The sequence below is a fragment of the Porites lutea genome, chromosome 8 (genome assembly GCF_958299795.1).
Source record: "Porites lutea chromosome 8, jaPorLute2.1, whole genome shotgun sequence".
NCBI classification, from domain to species: domain Eukaryota; kingdom Metazoa; phylum Cnidaria; class Anthozoa; order Scleractinia; family Poritidae; genus Porites; species Porites lutea.
Genome location: NC_133208.1, coordinates 2,069,481 through 2,087,500, shown reverse-complemented (window position 1 = coordinate 2,087,500; position 18,020 = coordinate 2,069,481). Strand labels below are relative to the sequence as shown.

Sequence of the window (18,020 nt, the reverse complement as noted above, 5' to 3'; positions counted from 1 at the left end):
ACCCTGCTTAAGACAAGAAACCTTATTTCAGGACCCTGATTCGTTTCGTTTTGCTGACAGAACAAAGTAATTTTCAAAAGAACATCGTCGAATAGACCTTTTTACCGATACGGCGGCCATATTGAATTAATTCGATTTAAGGAGTATTATAGGATGCCCAGGGGGCATGAGCACATTTTGTTTGTATTTTCGAGCGCTTTTCGTGAATTTTTTCTTAAAGTTTTCTTTGAATAAGATTGTAATGGGAAAAAGAATCTTTTGGCGTGTTTTGATGTAATAATGATCGCCTTTTTCCCGAGAAATATACAGTGAAAGACCATATTTCTAATACTAAACAAGAAAAACGCGATCGTTATTACATCCAAACACGGTACAAGGATCTTTTTTCCCATTACAATCTTATTCTACGCAAACTTTGAGAAAAAAATGTCCCGAAAGGCGCTCGAAAATACAAACAAAATGTGCTCATGCCCCCTGGGCATCCTATAATAGTCCTTAAATCGAATTAATTCAACATGGCCGGCGTATCGGTAAAAAGGTCTATTGGAGTTTTTGGTAAAGAACTGCTGGTACCACAAATGTAGACAGCTTATATCCAGCCTTCACATTTTTTAAACGATTCCGGTCCAAGACCCTGAAAACCATGCCCTGCTCAGGGACACATACCAGTCAAGGCCAAATAAGGGAGTGCCCCCCCCCCCTCCCCTTTCCGGGAAATACCTACAGAACAAAGAATTCTGTATGCAATACGTGTGTAATTTACCCACTCGAAAGAAAAAAAATAACAAGCATTAGCTGGAAAATTAAAATGAAACACTAAAAACCAAGAATATTTTTCTTTTTAGTCAAACACAATATATCAAAGTAAAAGAAAACAAGACAATAATCAAATTAGTGAATTTTATAAGTGATACTCCTCAAACACGGTTGACATTACCCTGAATTTCATCCGATTACTTCTAGTCGTTATTACTCCCTCAGCAACGTACGTTGTTGCGAGGAGAAAACGACTCGAAGCAATCGGATGAATTTCAGGCTAGGTAGACATCAAATCGGCATGATATTTATTTAAAAGATATTTTATATTTGGTTTATTTATTTTTTCTTGACTTCACTAGCGGCTCTTTCAGCTATATTTCAGACAAAAAGGCCAGTAAGTATTCATATAAAGGCAACGGACTACTTTCTTAAAATCTTCAGAAGTCGTTAAGTAGCGTGAATTCGTCAATCTGACCCAATCTCCGTTTTCCAGTTATAGATAAAACTTATTTATTGATTCATTGATGATATTTTAGAGTTTTTTTTTGGCTTTGTAGTTTTTTTGCCTAGTTTTTGTTTTTGTAATTTTTTGCCTAGTTTTAAGGGTGTTCCGGGGGCGTTCGGCCCGTCAGGGGGTGTTCCGGAGTATTCCGGGAGTGTCCCGGGGTGTTCCGGGTTTAACAGACACCATGCGAAGTGTAGTTACTTAATGCTCATTTGAAAATTTTAAAGTTGACGCTGTTATACCGCACGTGGCAGAGCGCGTCGACGAGTAAGCGTGAGTTAATTAAACGGGTTTTTTTAACGGTGTATAGTTTTGTACCCTGAGGAAGGCAGCATTGTCGAAACGTCGGTTAAAAATCTTGTAATAGTGTCTGTTTTACAATTTACAAAAGAACATTGGTGATCGGGTATTTGAAAATGGCTGCCAATGGCTGCTCTCCGTGCGTTCTAGATAGAATTGGAACTTGGAGGTGTTTGGTTTCGGAAGAGAGGCCTCTAGCTTTTAAAGTTAATCGTCCAAAAATACAAGTCATTGAAGAAACAACGTAAAATCAACAGCTCAATGCGTTTATTTCTGTCCAAAAAACTATATTTTATATGTACATGCTTATTAAAGAATATTTTGTTTTGACAATATATGACAGCCAAAAAGACGAAAAAACATTTTGGCCAACGAGTATATTACTTACAGTATCTGAATTGCATGTTACACTCTTCATATCATTTAAGGTCCGTTTCCTACGTTTTGAAACCTACGATCATGCCCTCCCTATATATCTAATACGTCTTTAAAAATCTCTCTTCTCAAAAAGAAAAAAACGCCTCATCGCAGGTTAAAAGAAACCTATCCTGGGTCTTTAGATGGAAAAGTGTTGACATCACACATCATGCGCGTGCGCTATACTAACTACTGCATAAAGATTGCAAAAATTGCAGAAAAAAAAGGCCAAGAAAACGCCACGAAGTTGCTTGAAAACCGCCCGAAATATTGCCTGTGTAAACTGGCCTGTACTATCTTGGTTTGAACAACAAGAGTTTTTTGAAAGAGTTTCTAGAACTATCCAGAGGTGTTTTTGCTTATGAGCCGTTCAAGCTCTAATATCAGCTATCACACTCTCTACACTATCCCTCATACAATACCTATGGTAATGTTGAGGAGAAATTTCTTAACGATCAAGATGTGTAATCTTAGGTAATGACTTCCGTTACTCTCACTACCTTAGTGTTTGCTCTAGCAGTAGAAATGTTAGGAGAAATTTGACGTACGTCAATATTAAGGCTTGACGGATTATAGGTCCGGGGGCCCGTTTCTCGAAAGTCCCGTTACTTTACCGGCCGAAGTCATATTCTAACATCAAAATAATATATTAAAGAATAGTTGCGTCGGTTTTAATCCCCTAACTAGGCAATTATATTTCGCAAACTGGTAGCTTTATTGCATAACTTTTAAGACTATTTAAAATACCTCAATCTTTAATGCAAATACGCCAGCTTTTGGGGCCCGTAAATTACTGGGAGATTCGAGAAACGTGCCAACGGGAAATTGAATTCCTTGTCGACTGAGTCCATTTCATACACTGTGGGAGTTCCACCAGTCTACACATAAGAGGAAATCCAACTGAGAAGTTATTTCATATTTTTGTATTTCTGGAACAACGAGTAAAGTATTCTGAGTGTTGACTTGAGGTCCTTCTGAACCACATCTGCAAAAAACAAACAAACAAACAAAAAAGCTCATTCATCAACAAGAAAGTTCAAAGGGTTATCCTGGTTGTTGACCAGTCGATCCTCGGCTTGGGCAAACGGTACGCAAAATTCAGGACTGGTAAAATTTGGCTCGGAATCGCGTTTACCATTTGCACAAATCAGTTGAACCATTCACTGAAAAATAACCGCAAAGGCCTCGAATTAGTATCAAAGATGGCTTAATTGATTAATTGTCCTTGAGACTGTTCTCTTTCTTTCGCTTTTAACACAGATATTTTCCTGTTGCAACTTCTGTTCCGCTCCTTTCGATAAAAAGGGGACTGAATACTTTGAGGGAATGGGGGTACACACTTTTTGGGGCCGTCTATATCCCCGAGGCCCCTTTTATATTCCATTTTAGTAAAATCCAACTAGTGGTCTATTATCAATGCTGCGTTCTGATTGGTTGAGCTATTACTAGGCTATATGTTATAGCCTACCAGAAGCGAAAAGCACCGGCTTTTTGGCGTCAAAAAAGGATTGAAGACTAGCTTTAACTAGCTATTTTTTTTTATTCTCGATATTTTTGGCCAAATAGTTGGATCTTACTAAAACAATTATTCCTCTCGCCCTCATGGCCCCTGAGTCAATAGCCCATTCGGCCTTCGGCCTCATGGGCTATTAACTCAGAGCCCATTCGGGCTCGAGGAATAGTTGTTAAATACCTCCCCATAAAGGCCATTATAGCCCCACACCTCTCCCATTAATTATCAGGCGAGAATCATCTCTTTTTAGAGATAGCTTTTACCTTAAAATTTACTTGACTAAGTCATTTACCTTCAGGTTTGGCATGAAACTTCATTCCACTGTCTCTCATGAGGTCAATAGCTAAAGCAACATTATGGAGCTGTTTTGAAGAATGAAAACACCAGTAAGGAGCGAGCTCAAACAACAGGGATGCTGTAAAGGCTTCGTATCTTTAGGCAGATGGCGACCGCAACGAGAATGTCAAAAAGCAGTAAGTTTATATTGGCAAAAGAACAACTTTACCTTTGGTACATTTTTTCTTTTTCGACTACGACGTGAAATTGCCTAGTTTCACGTTTTATCGAGAAGGTAATAGGGAGCTTAAGCAAAGACGACGGCGACAGCAACGAGAACGGCAAAAAACAATAGGTTTGATAAACAAAACAACAACTTTGCGCATGTATCACATCACGCTTTGCGTACATTTCACTGCCGCCACTGCACGACTACGAAGTGAAAGCGCCTCATTTCACGTTTTGTGGAGGACGTGAGCAAAAGACAACGACTTTCTTTTTCTTTTCCTGTACTTTGACACAGTCCCTTAGAATTCAACTCCACAAAAATTTGCCAACATTTGACGAATTGCACGAGATGGAATAAGCGTGATCCCTACGTCTATTAAATTATTAACTGCAGCATACCTTTTGATCTTTGTTTGCTGGTGTGATGTAATACTGGTACAGTGGTACAAAGAAACCTTCAAGAAGCCCCAGCAAAAAGATAAGGTAAACACCATCATGGAACTAAGGCAACAAAAATGAAAAAAAACGAACAATTTTAATTTATTAATAATCTATTTAAAGGGCAGCAGTTCCTTTTATAACTAAAGTATGTATATCCTAAAGTTACAAAAGTGAAAACCCCCAAAGTTTATGTAGTAAGCCTCCACAATGTCATGATAAATTTTCATGATTGCTCTAAAGTAGCCCCACCCCCCTTTCCCCTTTCCCCGTATCCCGTGGATCCACTACCCCACTTCTTCAAAAAATAATCCTATAAGAACATAACTATTACAGACTTTATTTCTCTACATCTTTCAATAATGGTACACTGTATGCACTGTAAGTAACAGGAAAATTTTTTTTAAAGATAACACCTTTTATTTTCATGATTTATATGTAGTTCTGATCATCCTCATCACCTTTATGTTGATTGCATGAACAATTTAAAATACCATAAGGATGATTTAGAAGTTGCTTAAAAATGGTGATGTTATATGGTGTGTCTTGTCTAATCCAGGAACATCTATAAGATTTCAAGTTGCTGGCTAAACAAGACATGTAGGCAGGAACAAACAGCTAAGGATTTTTATTGGAACTATTTTCCTACAAAAGTAGCCAGAGGTCATATTCATTGTGGTAGCTGGGGCAAAATTCCCATTTCATGGCCCTTAATAACAGCCCTGTAGTTCATTAGTACCTGTGAGTCAATATTGTCAACCTCCAGGCTTAACTTGCTTAGATGCTTGTTAACAAAACTCTGCAGAGACTACAAATCAATCAATCAATCAGCTGTCAGTAATTACCATAATATTATCCTTTTTTTGAATGTGTTACAATTTCTCACAGAATTGGCCACTTGCACAACAGAGTCATTTTATTGTTACTAATACCAGACTCTATTTCATTTTTCCTTTCGTATTTATAATTGAAAATCCCAGCAAGGTTTAAAACAATAAAAGCCCTTATTTGCACGAGAAAGCAAAACACTGAGGCATGGCGGTCGATAAAATAACGTCATATTGCAAAACAGCCTATTGTGCATTTCACCTGACTTGGACCTCTTTAAATAATTAACTCCCTAACTCCCTGGTATAGTTGCAGTTTTTGTGGAAATACATAAGTGGCAATGGCATCAAAAAGAAAACATCATTAACATTTGAAAAATAAAACTGCCATTATACTTCAGCCGACTAAAATCCTACAGAAAGCTCATGCATAATATATGTACATACTGGGTATTCTCTAAACATACTGTATGCGAAACTCAACCAAAAATCATACGGGAGAAATAACAGTTTTCAGCTCAGATAGATGGGCTTTGACTGAGGCAAATCTGTGGCAATTACTTCATGTACCTTCTTATTGTAGAGTACTTTAAGGGCTGCCATAATTTCACAAAAATTAAATTGCATATACCTTTTTAACCACATTTAGCTTCTCTGGTGCATTATCAAACAGTGCATCAAAGGCATCTCTTTCTAGAAATGACAAGAAAAAGATTGAGCCCATATAAATGACTGAGCAGACAAAAAGTTAAGGAAAACAGCCACAACTATGAAAAAAGTTTAGAAAAAATTGCCAAGACATACCAGGCTTTCCTTCATCACTAAAAAAGAAAAAAGAGAGTTAAATTCTGTGATTTAAAGGTCATAAAAATAGTCACTGTCATTCATTAAACTTAGCGTAAAATTTCAACAAGCAAAATGGCCTTGAGACAGTGACATAAGAGAGAGGAAATTTTGACAAACAACAAAAAGATGTGTTAAAATGGTAACAGCGCTGAAAAATATGCACATACAATATACAAAAATTAATATCAACAGGGACATGGCTTCCTTTGCAAGATATGAAACAAGTGGTTTTGAAATTCAGACTAAGGTTACATACGTACCCTTTCAGTATAAAAGAGCCTCAAAAAAACCTAGCAAGACTTTACACTTTAACACCAGACATCAGCAATTGCATCTGACATTCTAAGCAATATAATGGCTCTTGACGCTCACGCTACTTACTTTTCTCCTTCAGTCACTTCAGTTATCTCCTCAACAACTTTCTGAGGAAGCAGAATGCCTTTTTTTTTCTGCACAATGACTGTGTTTATTGTAACTCCACTGGGCAGTTTCTGTGGACACTCAAAATGACGTGCCAAGGCAACCAGCAGATGCAGAATGGCTACAATGTCCTTGTCATGTATTCCTGGAGAAAAGATCCCATCAGAATATACGGTTAAACTCTGTTTTACAGACACCTGCTTAAACAGACAGATACGTCATTGGCTGTATTCACAGTAGAGACAGATTATCCATCTGAGACGGGTTATCTGTTGGATAATTTGCGTCAGACAGACAATACGTCTTAATTTTAAAACGGAAGGGTCTTAATTTTGGATGGACAAGCCACCTTTTCTCTTGTGTGAAAACAGCAACCAGTTTTCTTTGTCCCTGGTGAAAGCCCTTGCATTTTCTCTCAAGTCAGTCCGCTTAACAGGGACATTTTCTATGGCCCCCTCGGTGTCCATATTTGACATTGTTGTGAAAGAAAATTGTCAAGTCAATTCCCTTCTTGCAGACACCTTGGAAAATTTTGAAATCTTAAAATATTGTGTTGCCATAAAAATGAAACCTTTGGCAGTAATTTTACAAATTTTAATATGTAAGTTGCTTTGCAGCATTAATAACTGTCGGAGGAAAATTTAATATATCAAACACCAGGCACAGTGATTTCAGCTGATATCCAGGCACCATAGACTGAATTTCAGACATCCCTTCGAGTCACATACTTCCTTGGGATGTCTGAAATTCAGGCTACAGACACGGAGGGATAGGTTGAAAAAGGGCAGCCACAATTTCGACATCAACTTCTAAAACCAATTTTTTTAACACACCAGAAGAAACTTACTGTTTGCTGTCCATTTTGCCTTGTGGTCAGGAATTCCAAGCAGTTTGTTGACTTGTTCCAGTAAAACAGACAACTTAGCTTTCTGTGAAATTGTTCAAAAACAAGCAATAATAAAATATGATTAATTTATTATCACCAGGAATGTTTTAGGCAGGGGGAGTTGTACCAGGCTGTATTAAAATTAAATCTTAACATGAAAAGCTGAAACTGAACTGGTGATTGAATGTACCTATGAGCTCTAGGATGCTCAAAATGTGATGGATTTTGTGCAAAAACTACAACTTCCTTGATGCCAAATGAAGGCAGAATATAGTTTAATGAACACAAGTTCCCAATACCTTTAGCAGAATACCACTAACTGTCATGTTAATAAGCTGAAAATCATTGACAACTATGAACTTAAAGTTCAATTTGTTATAGCTGTACAACATACACAATTGTGACTTTGTTTCTACCTGACTATCCACTGACTGAGTGACTTCTTCAAATTCAGCAAGCTTGATATTCCCAAGTTTTTCTAAAGAAAAGATTATGTAAATTTAAAGTACTTACTAGTAAACTTTATATCCAGGGCTGTCACTGACACTTCAAGTTGCTGGGTATATACAATATATTCGAAGGCAGGGAATTCTTTCTGTTTCCTTATGAAAGTACACGTGGCCAGGCATAATATTCACAGTTAGGCAGTGAAAATCCCTGTTCCCTAGCCCTTTAAGTGGTTGTGTCTGAGTCTATTGTGTACATTCATTATAAGCATTAGGGGATATGTCCCTAAGAGCCAGCTATTGGCCAATTTGACTGGCTGGAAAAACAGCTTACCACCAGCTCAAATTGCTCTGGAAAACAAAGACCTGAGGGAATTTTAGAGGAACAGTTAAGTAAAAAGTTAGCTTGACTAATATACAAAGCCTGCTTAGCTCTTCCTTAAAACTACAACCCTGAGCAATTGTAATAATTAACTGATACTGTTGTACATGCTGTTATAATTACTGTCCGAATCACAGAAAAGAAGATGATCAACATACCCATTAACATAGCAAGAATCTGACCATCATACAAGTCTTCTGTGATGTCTCTAAGAACAATCCGGAGTTCTGACAACTCATCATTAATCCAGTCTAAAAGAACCTTAAAAAGGGCAAACACAACAGGTATTAAAAGTCATCTGTTGAACACAGTTGATATCTGTTGAGCTTCCCTTGCATTGCATACAGGTCTTTAGCACAAAAAAAGATCTTTTATACAGGGACAATAACAGGTTAAAGGGGTGACATATGCAGTGCAATACAACTAACAAGGAACTCCCTGGTCAAAGTTATCATTATTGTTATCATTATCATAATTATCATTATCACTATCACTGCCACTATAGTTATCCTTATTGTTTTCAGTTGTGTTATTATTTAGACCATTACTGTCACTGTTATTATCATTATCACTAACATTATTTGCTGGTCTGTTTACTGAATTAGACCCATTTAGGTATAGATTGAAAGATTAAAACATCCTCTAATTCTCCTGTGCAAATTACAAACACTAGAAAACAAAGTAAAATAAATTTAATGAAGCCACATGTAGCAATGTGGTTCCACATGGGTTTTTTAATATGGAAGGATGAAATATGAATGTGTTACAGTGTACATTAAATCACCTCTTGTAATTCTTTAACTTTCCCATTTTCTAAAGAGGCAGGCTCCACCATTGAGCGTTCTTCATTTTCAACTGAAAATCAGAAACAATGCCAAACTTATTATAAGAATTAAGAAGGTCTGTATGAAGACATATATATTTTTTAATTTTCCAGTGGGTACCCGTTTGGGCAGAACCTCCCTCAATAGGCAATTATAGCGAGTAACCAACTGAAGCTCTCTGCTAAGATCCTAAGTGTGACGGTGCCTGGAGGTTACTGCTCACAGGGTTGTCATGGTTATCTTCTGTGCTCACTTGCAGCTCCTTCAGTTTGACCAGGCACCTTCCCAACCAACCCCCCAAAATGTGACCATTTTGGCTGCCATGCATGGCGCCTAAAATTTTGGTGCTAACGACTTGATTCGTAAAAAAGTCTTCCTAACCCAAAAGAGTTGGTTGCCAAATGGCGACCAAGCAAAAGCTTTAACTTGGAGGGTTACCAACACCCATTATTTTATTGGTGATGGGTTTAAGCACTAATATTCAATTAATTAAGAGAAAAAGGTGATATCTAACCTAAATGAAATGAGGCTGGAGTTACTGTCACAGGAGATGTTGGAGACTCAATGGCAAGCCTTCCCTCAGTCTCAAGTTCATTCACTGCAAGAGCAAAACAAGATCATAACAATCTTTGTTAAGGGCCTGTTTACATGGAGCTGGGGGACCCCGGATAGGTGAGGTAACATGTGGCGGGTCACCCCACCTATCATGTAAACGTGATCAAATTAAAATGAGAGATTATATGGACAGGCGAGTTACCCCACCTAAGCGGGTTACGTCACCTACCTGGGGTCCCCCACCTCCATGTAAATAGGTCCTTAAAATGGTTTGCTTAAAGGGGCTGTGTCATGGCAGTCCAGTTCATTTTGTTTAATTTTGCCAATTACTCGCCCTTAATCGCTATGCAACTTAAAGTAAGCAAAGAAATTAAATGTAAATAACAAAATCAGAGATCCTAGACAAACAAATTTGTCTCCTGAGCATTATTTTTGAAGTTGCAAGCAGCAGGGATCAGCTTTGAAAAACTGCTAGGCTGAACAGTTTTCAAAAACCCTATGATTTCAACCCGTTTCAGTCTTCTTCAGTTTTGCCCATCCGTGTTATCTGTTGTTTCTGTTATGTTATTTTAACCTTCCCTTAAAGTTTTGAAGTTTTGACTGAATTTCGTGACACAGCTCCCTTAAGTTATTTTACAACTACAGTCAAGATCTGGAGATACAGCTAAAGTACCAGACAGGCTTTCTCACATGTACGGGTAATCACATGCAATCACCTCACATCACAGTGATAAATTTTGGAGTACTTATCCTCTACCCTTAGAGATTCTGATTTCAAATAAGCTTATGGTTCCCTTGCCACAAGCCAATTCAGCTTCTGCCATAGCAGGGCTTTTCTGGGAACATTTGCCCTCTGATATAAGACAACAAAAATCTTTGATCAGATTTTGGGAACAAAAAATAGTTTGTGTGAAAGGGAGAAAACCAAGGAAAAAAATGACTGAGGCCACGAATGCAAGTCATGGGAGGTGGGTGGGTTGGACGCCTCTCCCCCCCCCCCCCCCCCCCCTCACCTAAGGACCACATCAAGGAATCATGGAACGATTGTTCACTGATCAATAAACCAGCTGATTTCCCTCACAATGTGCCAACAATTAAATTCTCCAGACTACAGGGTAAAAACAATGTTTGTTATAATGGTATGGAGAAAACCATTACGAGAAAACAAACTATGACATCGATCGGCATAGGAAGGGTGTGGGGTGATGGAATTTGCTTTGGAATTTCTACACAACTAATCGATCGAAGGACAACGTAAGTCAACATCACGAAGAACTTTCCAAAGAACTACTAGAAATTTAATATAAAATACAACCCGTATGCACGAATTGCTCAAACATAAACCAAAACTGAAACGGTTTACAACAGACAGCAACGGTCAATCTACCCACAAGGAGAATTGCATGTGTACGATCGCAGATCGTGAGTGACTCGATCCGGCGATCGCACGAGAGTATTTATCGATACGGCTACTTCTCATAGTACATTACCTTCTTGTCCTTTTTTTCTCCGCGTTAAAGTCCCAACCCAGCCAAGCTTGCCGGCCTCCTTCTTGTTCAAAGTGCCAGTCGGCGAACTTGGAGGATTACCAGACGCCATGTTTGTATGTCAAAACCTGGTTCATTCAGTTTGGAATAACAGCTGTTTTTATTGGCTAATGTGAAGTGGACCAATAGTGATAATTGTTATATTGGAGAAACAGTGGGCACAGGCATACCACTTCCGCCCGAGCAACCCAATAATTTATGGGAAATAGCCGAAAAAATGGGAAGAAATGCCTTTATTTAATCTAGTTAACAGTACAACATCATTTCTCCTGTGAAAACAAAAGAAAAGTACTGCGACTTTTTTCTTATACGTCGGGTTTCACGCAGGAAAATGAACGACAATTTCTTTACTGAGGCCCTCTTTGACTTAGGAGGGGTATGTTTGTCGTTTGTCTGAATTTCAAATCCTTTTGTTTCGGATCGCGTATCGAAAATAAACCCATGTCCGCATCGGTTTTTGTAGCCTGCGTAGCAAGCGTTTCATCGCGAGATTCGTCTAGAAAGCTGGGACAAGAGCAAAAAAAAAATTAATGATGGGGGAGGGGGAGGGGAAAGAACTAACTTTCGCGCAATAACTCGATTGGAAACGCTTGCTACGCAGGCTACGGTTTTTGTTACCGTGTTTGCTCCTTTCTTCCTTGCTGTCACACTTTCAACCCCACTCTGTGTCGTTTGTCGCCATTTCAGTTGTCTTATGTGGACCTTTTAAGACCATGCTTATTGTCGGGATTTTTTTTTTCCACAGCTTTATTGGATGCGCCTCTAGTGATATACAATATAAATTTGTAATACAACACACACACACACAAAAAAAAGAAGCTAAAAAACCCAAAAGGGGTAGGTGCAACGGGACTAACGTCCCATGCGAGGCACCGCCCCCACCGCGAGGCACCGCCCCTATTTTACCCTAACATGGCCTTTAAAAGTATTTTGACATTCTCAAGAATAATCTTCGAAGTTGAACTGTTTGAGCTGCGTGATCCCGAACCTGGTTGTAACCATTTTCTCCTTTTTTCTTTCTGTTCAGTCGGTCATTTTTAACTCTCAAAATGGGAGGGTCATCGTCTATTTTAGCTAAAAGGTGTCTGCGCTGGTCTCCTTTGCAGCTGTGAGGAGCGCTGCATGATGACACTAAAAACGGCTGTGTAGCAGACTATGTTAGAGCCTGATCGAGGAAAGAGAAAATTTTTCCATTGGCTACACACTGACTTAATAATTGATGACAGATTTGCCGAGCCTATGGTTACTTCCTTTGTGATAATGTCGAGAATCAGCAAACTTATCCAAAGAAAACCTTAGTTTTATATCGCAAGCTCTCACGATATAAACGTTTGTGCACTTGACCTCTTGTAAAATCATGGGTTAAATCTGTCTTTAGGAATCTTCATTTCTGCACGCTCCTTGAGCCTACATTTTTCAGTGGGTTGTTAGGGTGTTGCACCCCCTAGGCCTAATGGCCCCTATTTTTTGATCACCTTTACACTGTCCACCCAATTAGAACTACCTGCAGTTCTGGTATCATTAGTCAGCATCAATTCAAACTCATTACTTTTATTGAATATAATATGAAATATACATGACAAGATCACTTTTGAATCAAATGTAAAACCATTTGGTATTTGTTTTTTTTTTTCTGATGGTTACCGGCAACCATACTTTAATATTCATTATTACATGTATCATGCAAATTAAAATGTTTTATTAACTGTACAATGTTTAACAAATTTACATCAATCTTTATCCTTATATAAAACTGCAGAACTTTTTGGGCCATTTACATGAGACTTCATCTAATGTAGATCTGAACAAACCTTAGGCTCGATTACCAGCCACTGTTCGGGAAAATGAGCCTGCACTCATCCCCCCTCCTCTCTTTGGGGAGGATGAAAGACCATACCTGAGAGACGGTCGAAATTGAGCCTAAACAAACCTCATCTACTAAAATTTTAATTATTTTTTAAAATAAAAGCATAAAAGCATAAGCATAAGCATATAGTACAATGAGATACAAGCTACTATTTGTACCATAGTTTAAGTGAAGGAGACTGGTTATGAAAGGCACCAAACATAAAAAATGTAAACAATATGATGCTGTAGTTTATGTTGGAAGCTCCTTGACGTTCGACAATTAAGCCTTTGTTTTTTTGCTCATAAATTGTCACAGAATATTATTTAATGCAATGTTTTTCTTGGTCACTAAGATCAAAATGATAGAATTGTCAGCTATTGAACAATTTGTTGTGCACCTTCATTAGTTCACAAAAACACATTACAAAGGACGGGCTCCATAACCATTCCACTCTATTGACTATGCTTGTAACTACTGATCAATGGAGATCACTGTTATGGACCATCACAATGCCATGTTAGAGGAGTTTCTGTATGCCCCACAGAGAGACTGACGTACAAAATTAATGAAAAGGAAGGGAATCAACTCTATCTATTTATCCATCAAGCTGGGTGGACTAATAGCAACTCCCATGTGAAAGAGAAACTGGGATGCTTCAATTACACCCTTAAAGGAGACCAAACTGGGTGTGACTCAGTCTTTATTTGACCCTTAAAGGAGACCATACTCCAGCAGAGTATGATAGCATAGGTTTTCTATTAATTTTCCATAAATCCTCTATTAAGCACCCCCTGGGGGTTGGGGAGGGGGCGTAAGAACAATTTATTCCAATCAGGTTTTAATGGGGAGTCAATAGAGAGGGAGCTAATATCTGACAGGGGGAGGGGGTATTGAATTGTCTTAAGATGATGGTATCAAATCTCCAAAGTGGAAGAGCTCAGGTACATGAAGTTGGAGGTCATGCAGCTGAAGATAAAAAATAAATCTTAACTTCCCGCACATGAATATACCATCTAGAATCCCTCCACAAGAAGTGTTACACTCGCGATTGATAAGTCTATCATTTAAGGGGGGAGGGGACTTAATAACTTTCTTCCCCTGAAATGGGGAGATTATTTGAGAGGATAGGAGCTTAACAGAGGATTTATTATTATGGGAGAGGTTTTTTTTGTTTTCGTCAAACAAATTAACCAGTAGTTGCTTTTGTTGTCTTGAAAGCCACATGGAGGATTCTCCAGTCTACATACAAGTCAGAATCAAGTTGTTCTGGCCAGAGTTGAATCACAGTTGACGATCAAACAACCAGTACTCCAAATCTCCTAAGATCTTCTGAGGATATGGATACACCCCAGCCAATTTGAAGCCATATTTCTTATACAGTCCAATCGCTGGTAATTGTGCACTCGTAGTCGACAAAACAATTTTTGAAAGTTTGCACTGCTCAGCATGTCTAAGAACCTGTTCCAGAAGTTTCCTTCCAACTCCCATTTTCCGACATGTCCCTGACACAGACATCCTCTGCAACTCAGCAACTCCTGGCTTTTGTTTTTCATCAATAATAAGTCCCACCATCCCAACAACTTTGCCATTTAATTCAGCTACCCACATGTGGCAGCCATCATTACACATGTATGTCTTGTCGATGTCAGCCAAATCTGTTCTTAGGCAATACTTGATGAACTTCCAGCACTCGTAGTAAATATCCACGTACAGAAGTGCCATCAGCACCAGCGAAATTGACAGGCTGAAAATTAAAATCCACAAGGACCACTTCATAGATGCCAATATGGCAAAAATGGTTGTTATGGCAACATACCACAAGTATCTTGGAAAAACAACACGGTTAACAAGATTGATGAGCTGTTGCATGCCCTCTGTAAATATCTCTCGACATTCATGGTAATCTGTTGCCTGGTTATATGAACGGATCTGCACTCCCTCCATGGCCGTACCCTTTTTCACTGTAGACATTATGGTGGTATCACCAATGGAGAACATATCCTGTTGAGATTGAAAAATATGAGCTAGAGAATGATTTATGAACACCCGCCTTTTTTCAAAATCCCTGTTTTGGCAACCTGCAATGATAAACTGGTCACCAAAAAGAAAACATTGCTTGCCAGAAATTGAATCCCCTTTAACAGCTGTTAAATTGAAATGCACCATCATTTACATATTAAAAACAGGAATAAACCAGGAAGAGTTTTCATGTCTTTTTTACAGCCATTGCAAGATGCATCTGTTGGCCATTTATGGCCTTTCACAGACTGAAATGAAAGATTTCCTTGCCCTTTCAAATACTTCAACCCGTGAAAAAAATACCCCGTTTGGGTGGGCGCGGCCTCCCCATATAGGCCATTATAGGGAGTACCCCTGTTCCCACTAGGAGGTAGCCAAATTATAGACTGCAGTTTTGGTCCCCCCAAATTTTTTCTATTTGACATGAGGGAGAATCCCAGGGGGATACTCTGGATTTCAAGTGACAGGCATAATTGAATGGGGGCAAAAATTAACACCCAAAAAATTCAATGACAAACTTAACCCCCAAAAAATCCCATGCCAAATTTCTGAGCCTTAAAAACTTCCATAAAGCATTAAATGATATGACTAGAAAAATAAAGTTTTTAAAAACCAGTTTGGTTGTACTTTATTCGCAAAACTAGGCAGCTGGGCGGGGCTACACGGGCACTATCACAAATCTGCTACCTAAATTACACAAACGGAAAAAAATTTTTGTTAAAATTTCCAACCCCCAAAATTTCAAAATCCACCTAAAAAAATTCAACTCTTCAAAAAAATCATTCGATTATCTCCATCACTTGAAATCCAGAGTACCCGCTGGGGGGTGAGTGGGAAGGGAATTCGAGTAAAGGGTGACATACACCTGTGGACTACATAATCGCATTATATTTGATTTAAAAACATTTCATCTCAAGTTTTTCAAACATACAGCACTATAATAAAATATCAAAATGCTTTTTGTACTCCTCTACAGTGTTTAAAAAACAACCCTCTCTTTAAAAAATTATCTGAGAGCACTTGATCCCACAAGGAATTTCAAAAAAATTATGGCATATCCGACCTCGATTCGGATTGGGGTCAGTGTACGTAAGTAGCAACAATAAGAATATTGTGCCAGAAACTACTCTAGCCATCGTGATTCTGCACAAAAACACCTATGAACACGTTTCAGCATGGATTGTAAACTCCTAAATCTGTTTGTTTATTTTTTGACAGTTGGTCAGCTGAACGCACGAAATTGATACTTCAAAGGTATTTTGAAAATGAAATGTACCCAAGGAGATTTTAATCTCCATGACAGGTTAGCACTCCAGTAACACTACTTCACGTGTAAAACAGGCTAAATTTAAACAGCGGGAGCGCAAATTAGTTGAACTCTTAACCTCCGCCGGACTTTGGCTGGGTATGAAAACGAGCAAGGGATATAGTTTTGACTTGCAAGAAATCGAAGCTTTAACACAAAGGCACAACGTGTGGACCGATTTTTTTTTGTGTTTATCCCGAAAACACATCCTTTAACCGATAACGCTGTATATTAAAAAAGTAAAACCGACTGCACTGTAATTTAGTGTCAGCTTAATACGTAACACGTGTATTGAAAAGAGTGCTGTTTTTGTTTTGATGAACATCTTCATTAAAATCAGGGAAAAGGTCACCTAAAATTATATAACTTCGGTTAATGGTAGCATTTTTCTTTGTTAAACACATCAGCTTTTATGTAAAATCAGCCAAACTTTAGCTAGTAGAGGGTTCCGCTCTAAAAACTATGCCATTAACATTAAATCCGATGGTCTTATATCATGTATATGGGGGATGTTGAGATAGGCTTTTGGTAATCGTTGAGAATTACAATGATATACACTACAACTCTGATTTTCAGTTTCTTCATAACTCTTCATGGCCTGTTTTCACTATTGGAGTCAGCTGACCTGATTCAGATGCACGCACAACAAAAAGATCGATGATTCGACAACCTAACGCTGACAAGTTCGCCATGTTCTTCGAAGACATGTACACTGTACATGTTCATGTACATTACCGGGCGTTGCAACACAGCTGCAAGTCGCAGAGAGAGCGAACGTAATTGCTATTTGAGATAAAGCAATCCTTTCGCTTACAAATTTAAACCAAGCGATAGAACATAGAACATGCATACAGACCACAAAAAGAATAAGCTTCAACCAGCTGAAACGAGTAAGCTCTACGCTTAGTTTTAGTCTCTGTAGTAACGTACCTTTTCCTTCCACAAATTATGTCCGTGAGTTAAGAGTGAAAACTTGCTTGGATGAGTCAATTACAATTCACGAGGAACGAAAGTTGAGTTTCTGACTCACAGCACAAACATAACGTGGCCTGAACCGGCGTTTTCGATCCGTACTCTGAGCCAAACATAACATTGAGTGATCTGATACGTGCAATGTCACATGAATGGGCTCGATATTTGTTTACATACAGTATCTAATACCGCGCCAGGCAAGACAACGTGGGCGCGAAGCCATCTACTGTTTTTTCTTGTCTGTTCATGCAAACTATGTGATAATCTGGAGTCACCTAAAAGATAATTACAAAAGACGTTCTTTAAAAAATTGTCTCACAATGGCTAATATCATGTTGCTTTCTCATTTACCTGGGTATCCTGTAAAGTTCTCATAATTTTGGAAGATTGGCAGATGGAAAACGGAACAACGGAACGGAATGGATTACCAATCTCATCCAGCAGGTTGTAAGGCCAAAAAAAGAAATTGAGTTGAGAAAAAACATGAATAGTTTTTCATAATTTTTTTTAAAAGTAAGGGTTTAAGCGAAAACTTATTTTGATTTCGTATGCTATTTTGGTCAGTTTTATCATTTTATAAGTCGGTTTGGAAGTACCGGCAGGCCTATTTATACTTATGACCATGATTTTCCCTCTTTTTTGTGAAAACCGTCTATAAGGGGAAAATTTTTAAGTTTTGACGTTCGTACCTCCGGTCAAAGTTAA

At 38.4% G+C, this 18,020-nt stretch overlaps 2 protein-coding genes across 2 annotated transcripts; both read right to left on the bottom strand.

The window, feature by feature from the left end:
* Nucleotides 1-1,814: 1,814 nt before the first annotated feature.
* LOC140945946 (beta-parvin-like) lies at nt 1,815-11,230 on the bottom strand. Its single transcript, XM_073395009.1, has 13 exons — nt 11,113-11,230; nt 9,582-9,665; nt 9,028-9,098; nt 8,402-8,504; nt 7,832-7,893; nt 7,377-7,458; nt 6,491-6,674; nt 6,068-6,084; nt 5,895-5,956; nt 5,176-5,244; nt 4,398-4,499; nt 3,787-3,856; nt 1,815-2,966 (listed from the first exon to the last, which is right to left on the bottom strand). Exons 1-13 carry the CDS (start codon nt 11,219-11,221, stop codon nt 2,890-2,892), a joined length of 1,092 nt encoding a protein of 363 aa, XP_073251110.1. The 5' UTR covers nt 11,222-11,230; the 3' UTR covers nt 1,815-2,889.
* A 2,942-nt stretch (nt 11,231-14,172) lies between these two features.
* LOC140946160 (probable N-acetyltransferase CML1) lies at nt 14,173-17,598 on the bottom strand. The gene is made up of 2 exons (XM_073395241.1): nt 17,274-17,598; nt 14,173-15,019 (listed from the first exon to the last, which is right to left on the bottom strand). The coding sequence occupies exon 2, from the start codon at nt 15,014-15,016 to the stop codon at nt 14,300-14,302; it is 717 nt and encodes a 238-aa protein (XP_073251342.1). The 5' UTR covers nt 15,017-15,019; nt 17,274-17,598; the 3' UTR covers nt 14,173-14,299.
* Nucleotides 17,599-18,020: the final 422 nt, after the last annotated feature.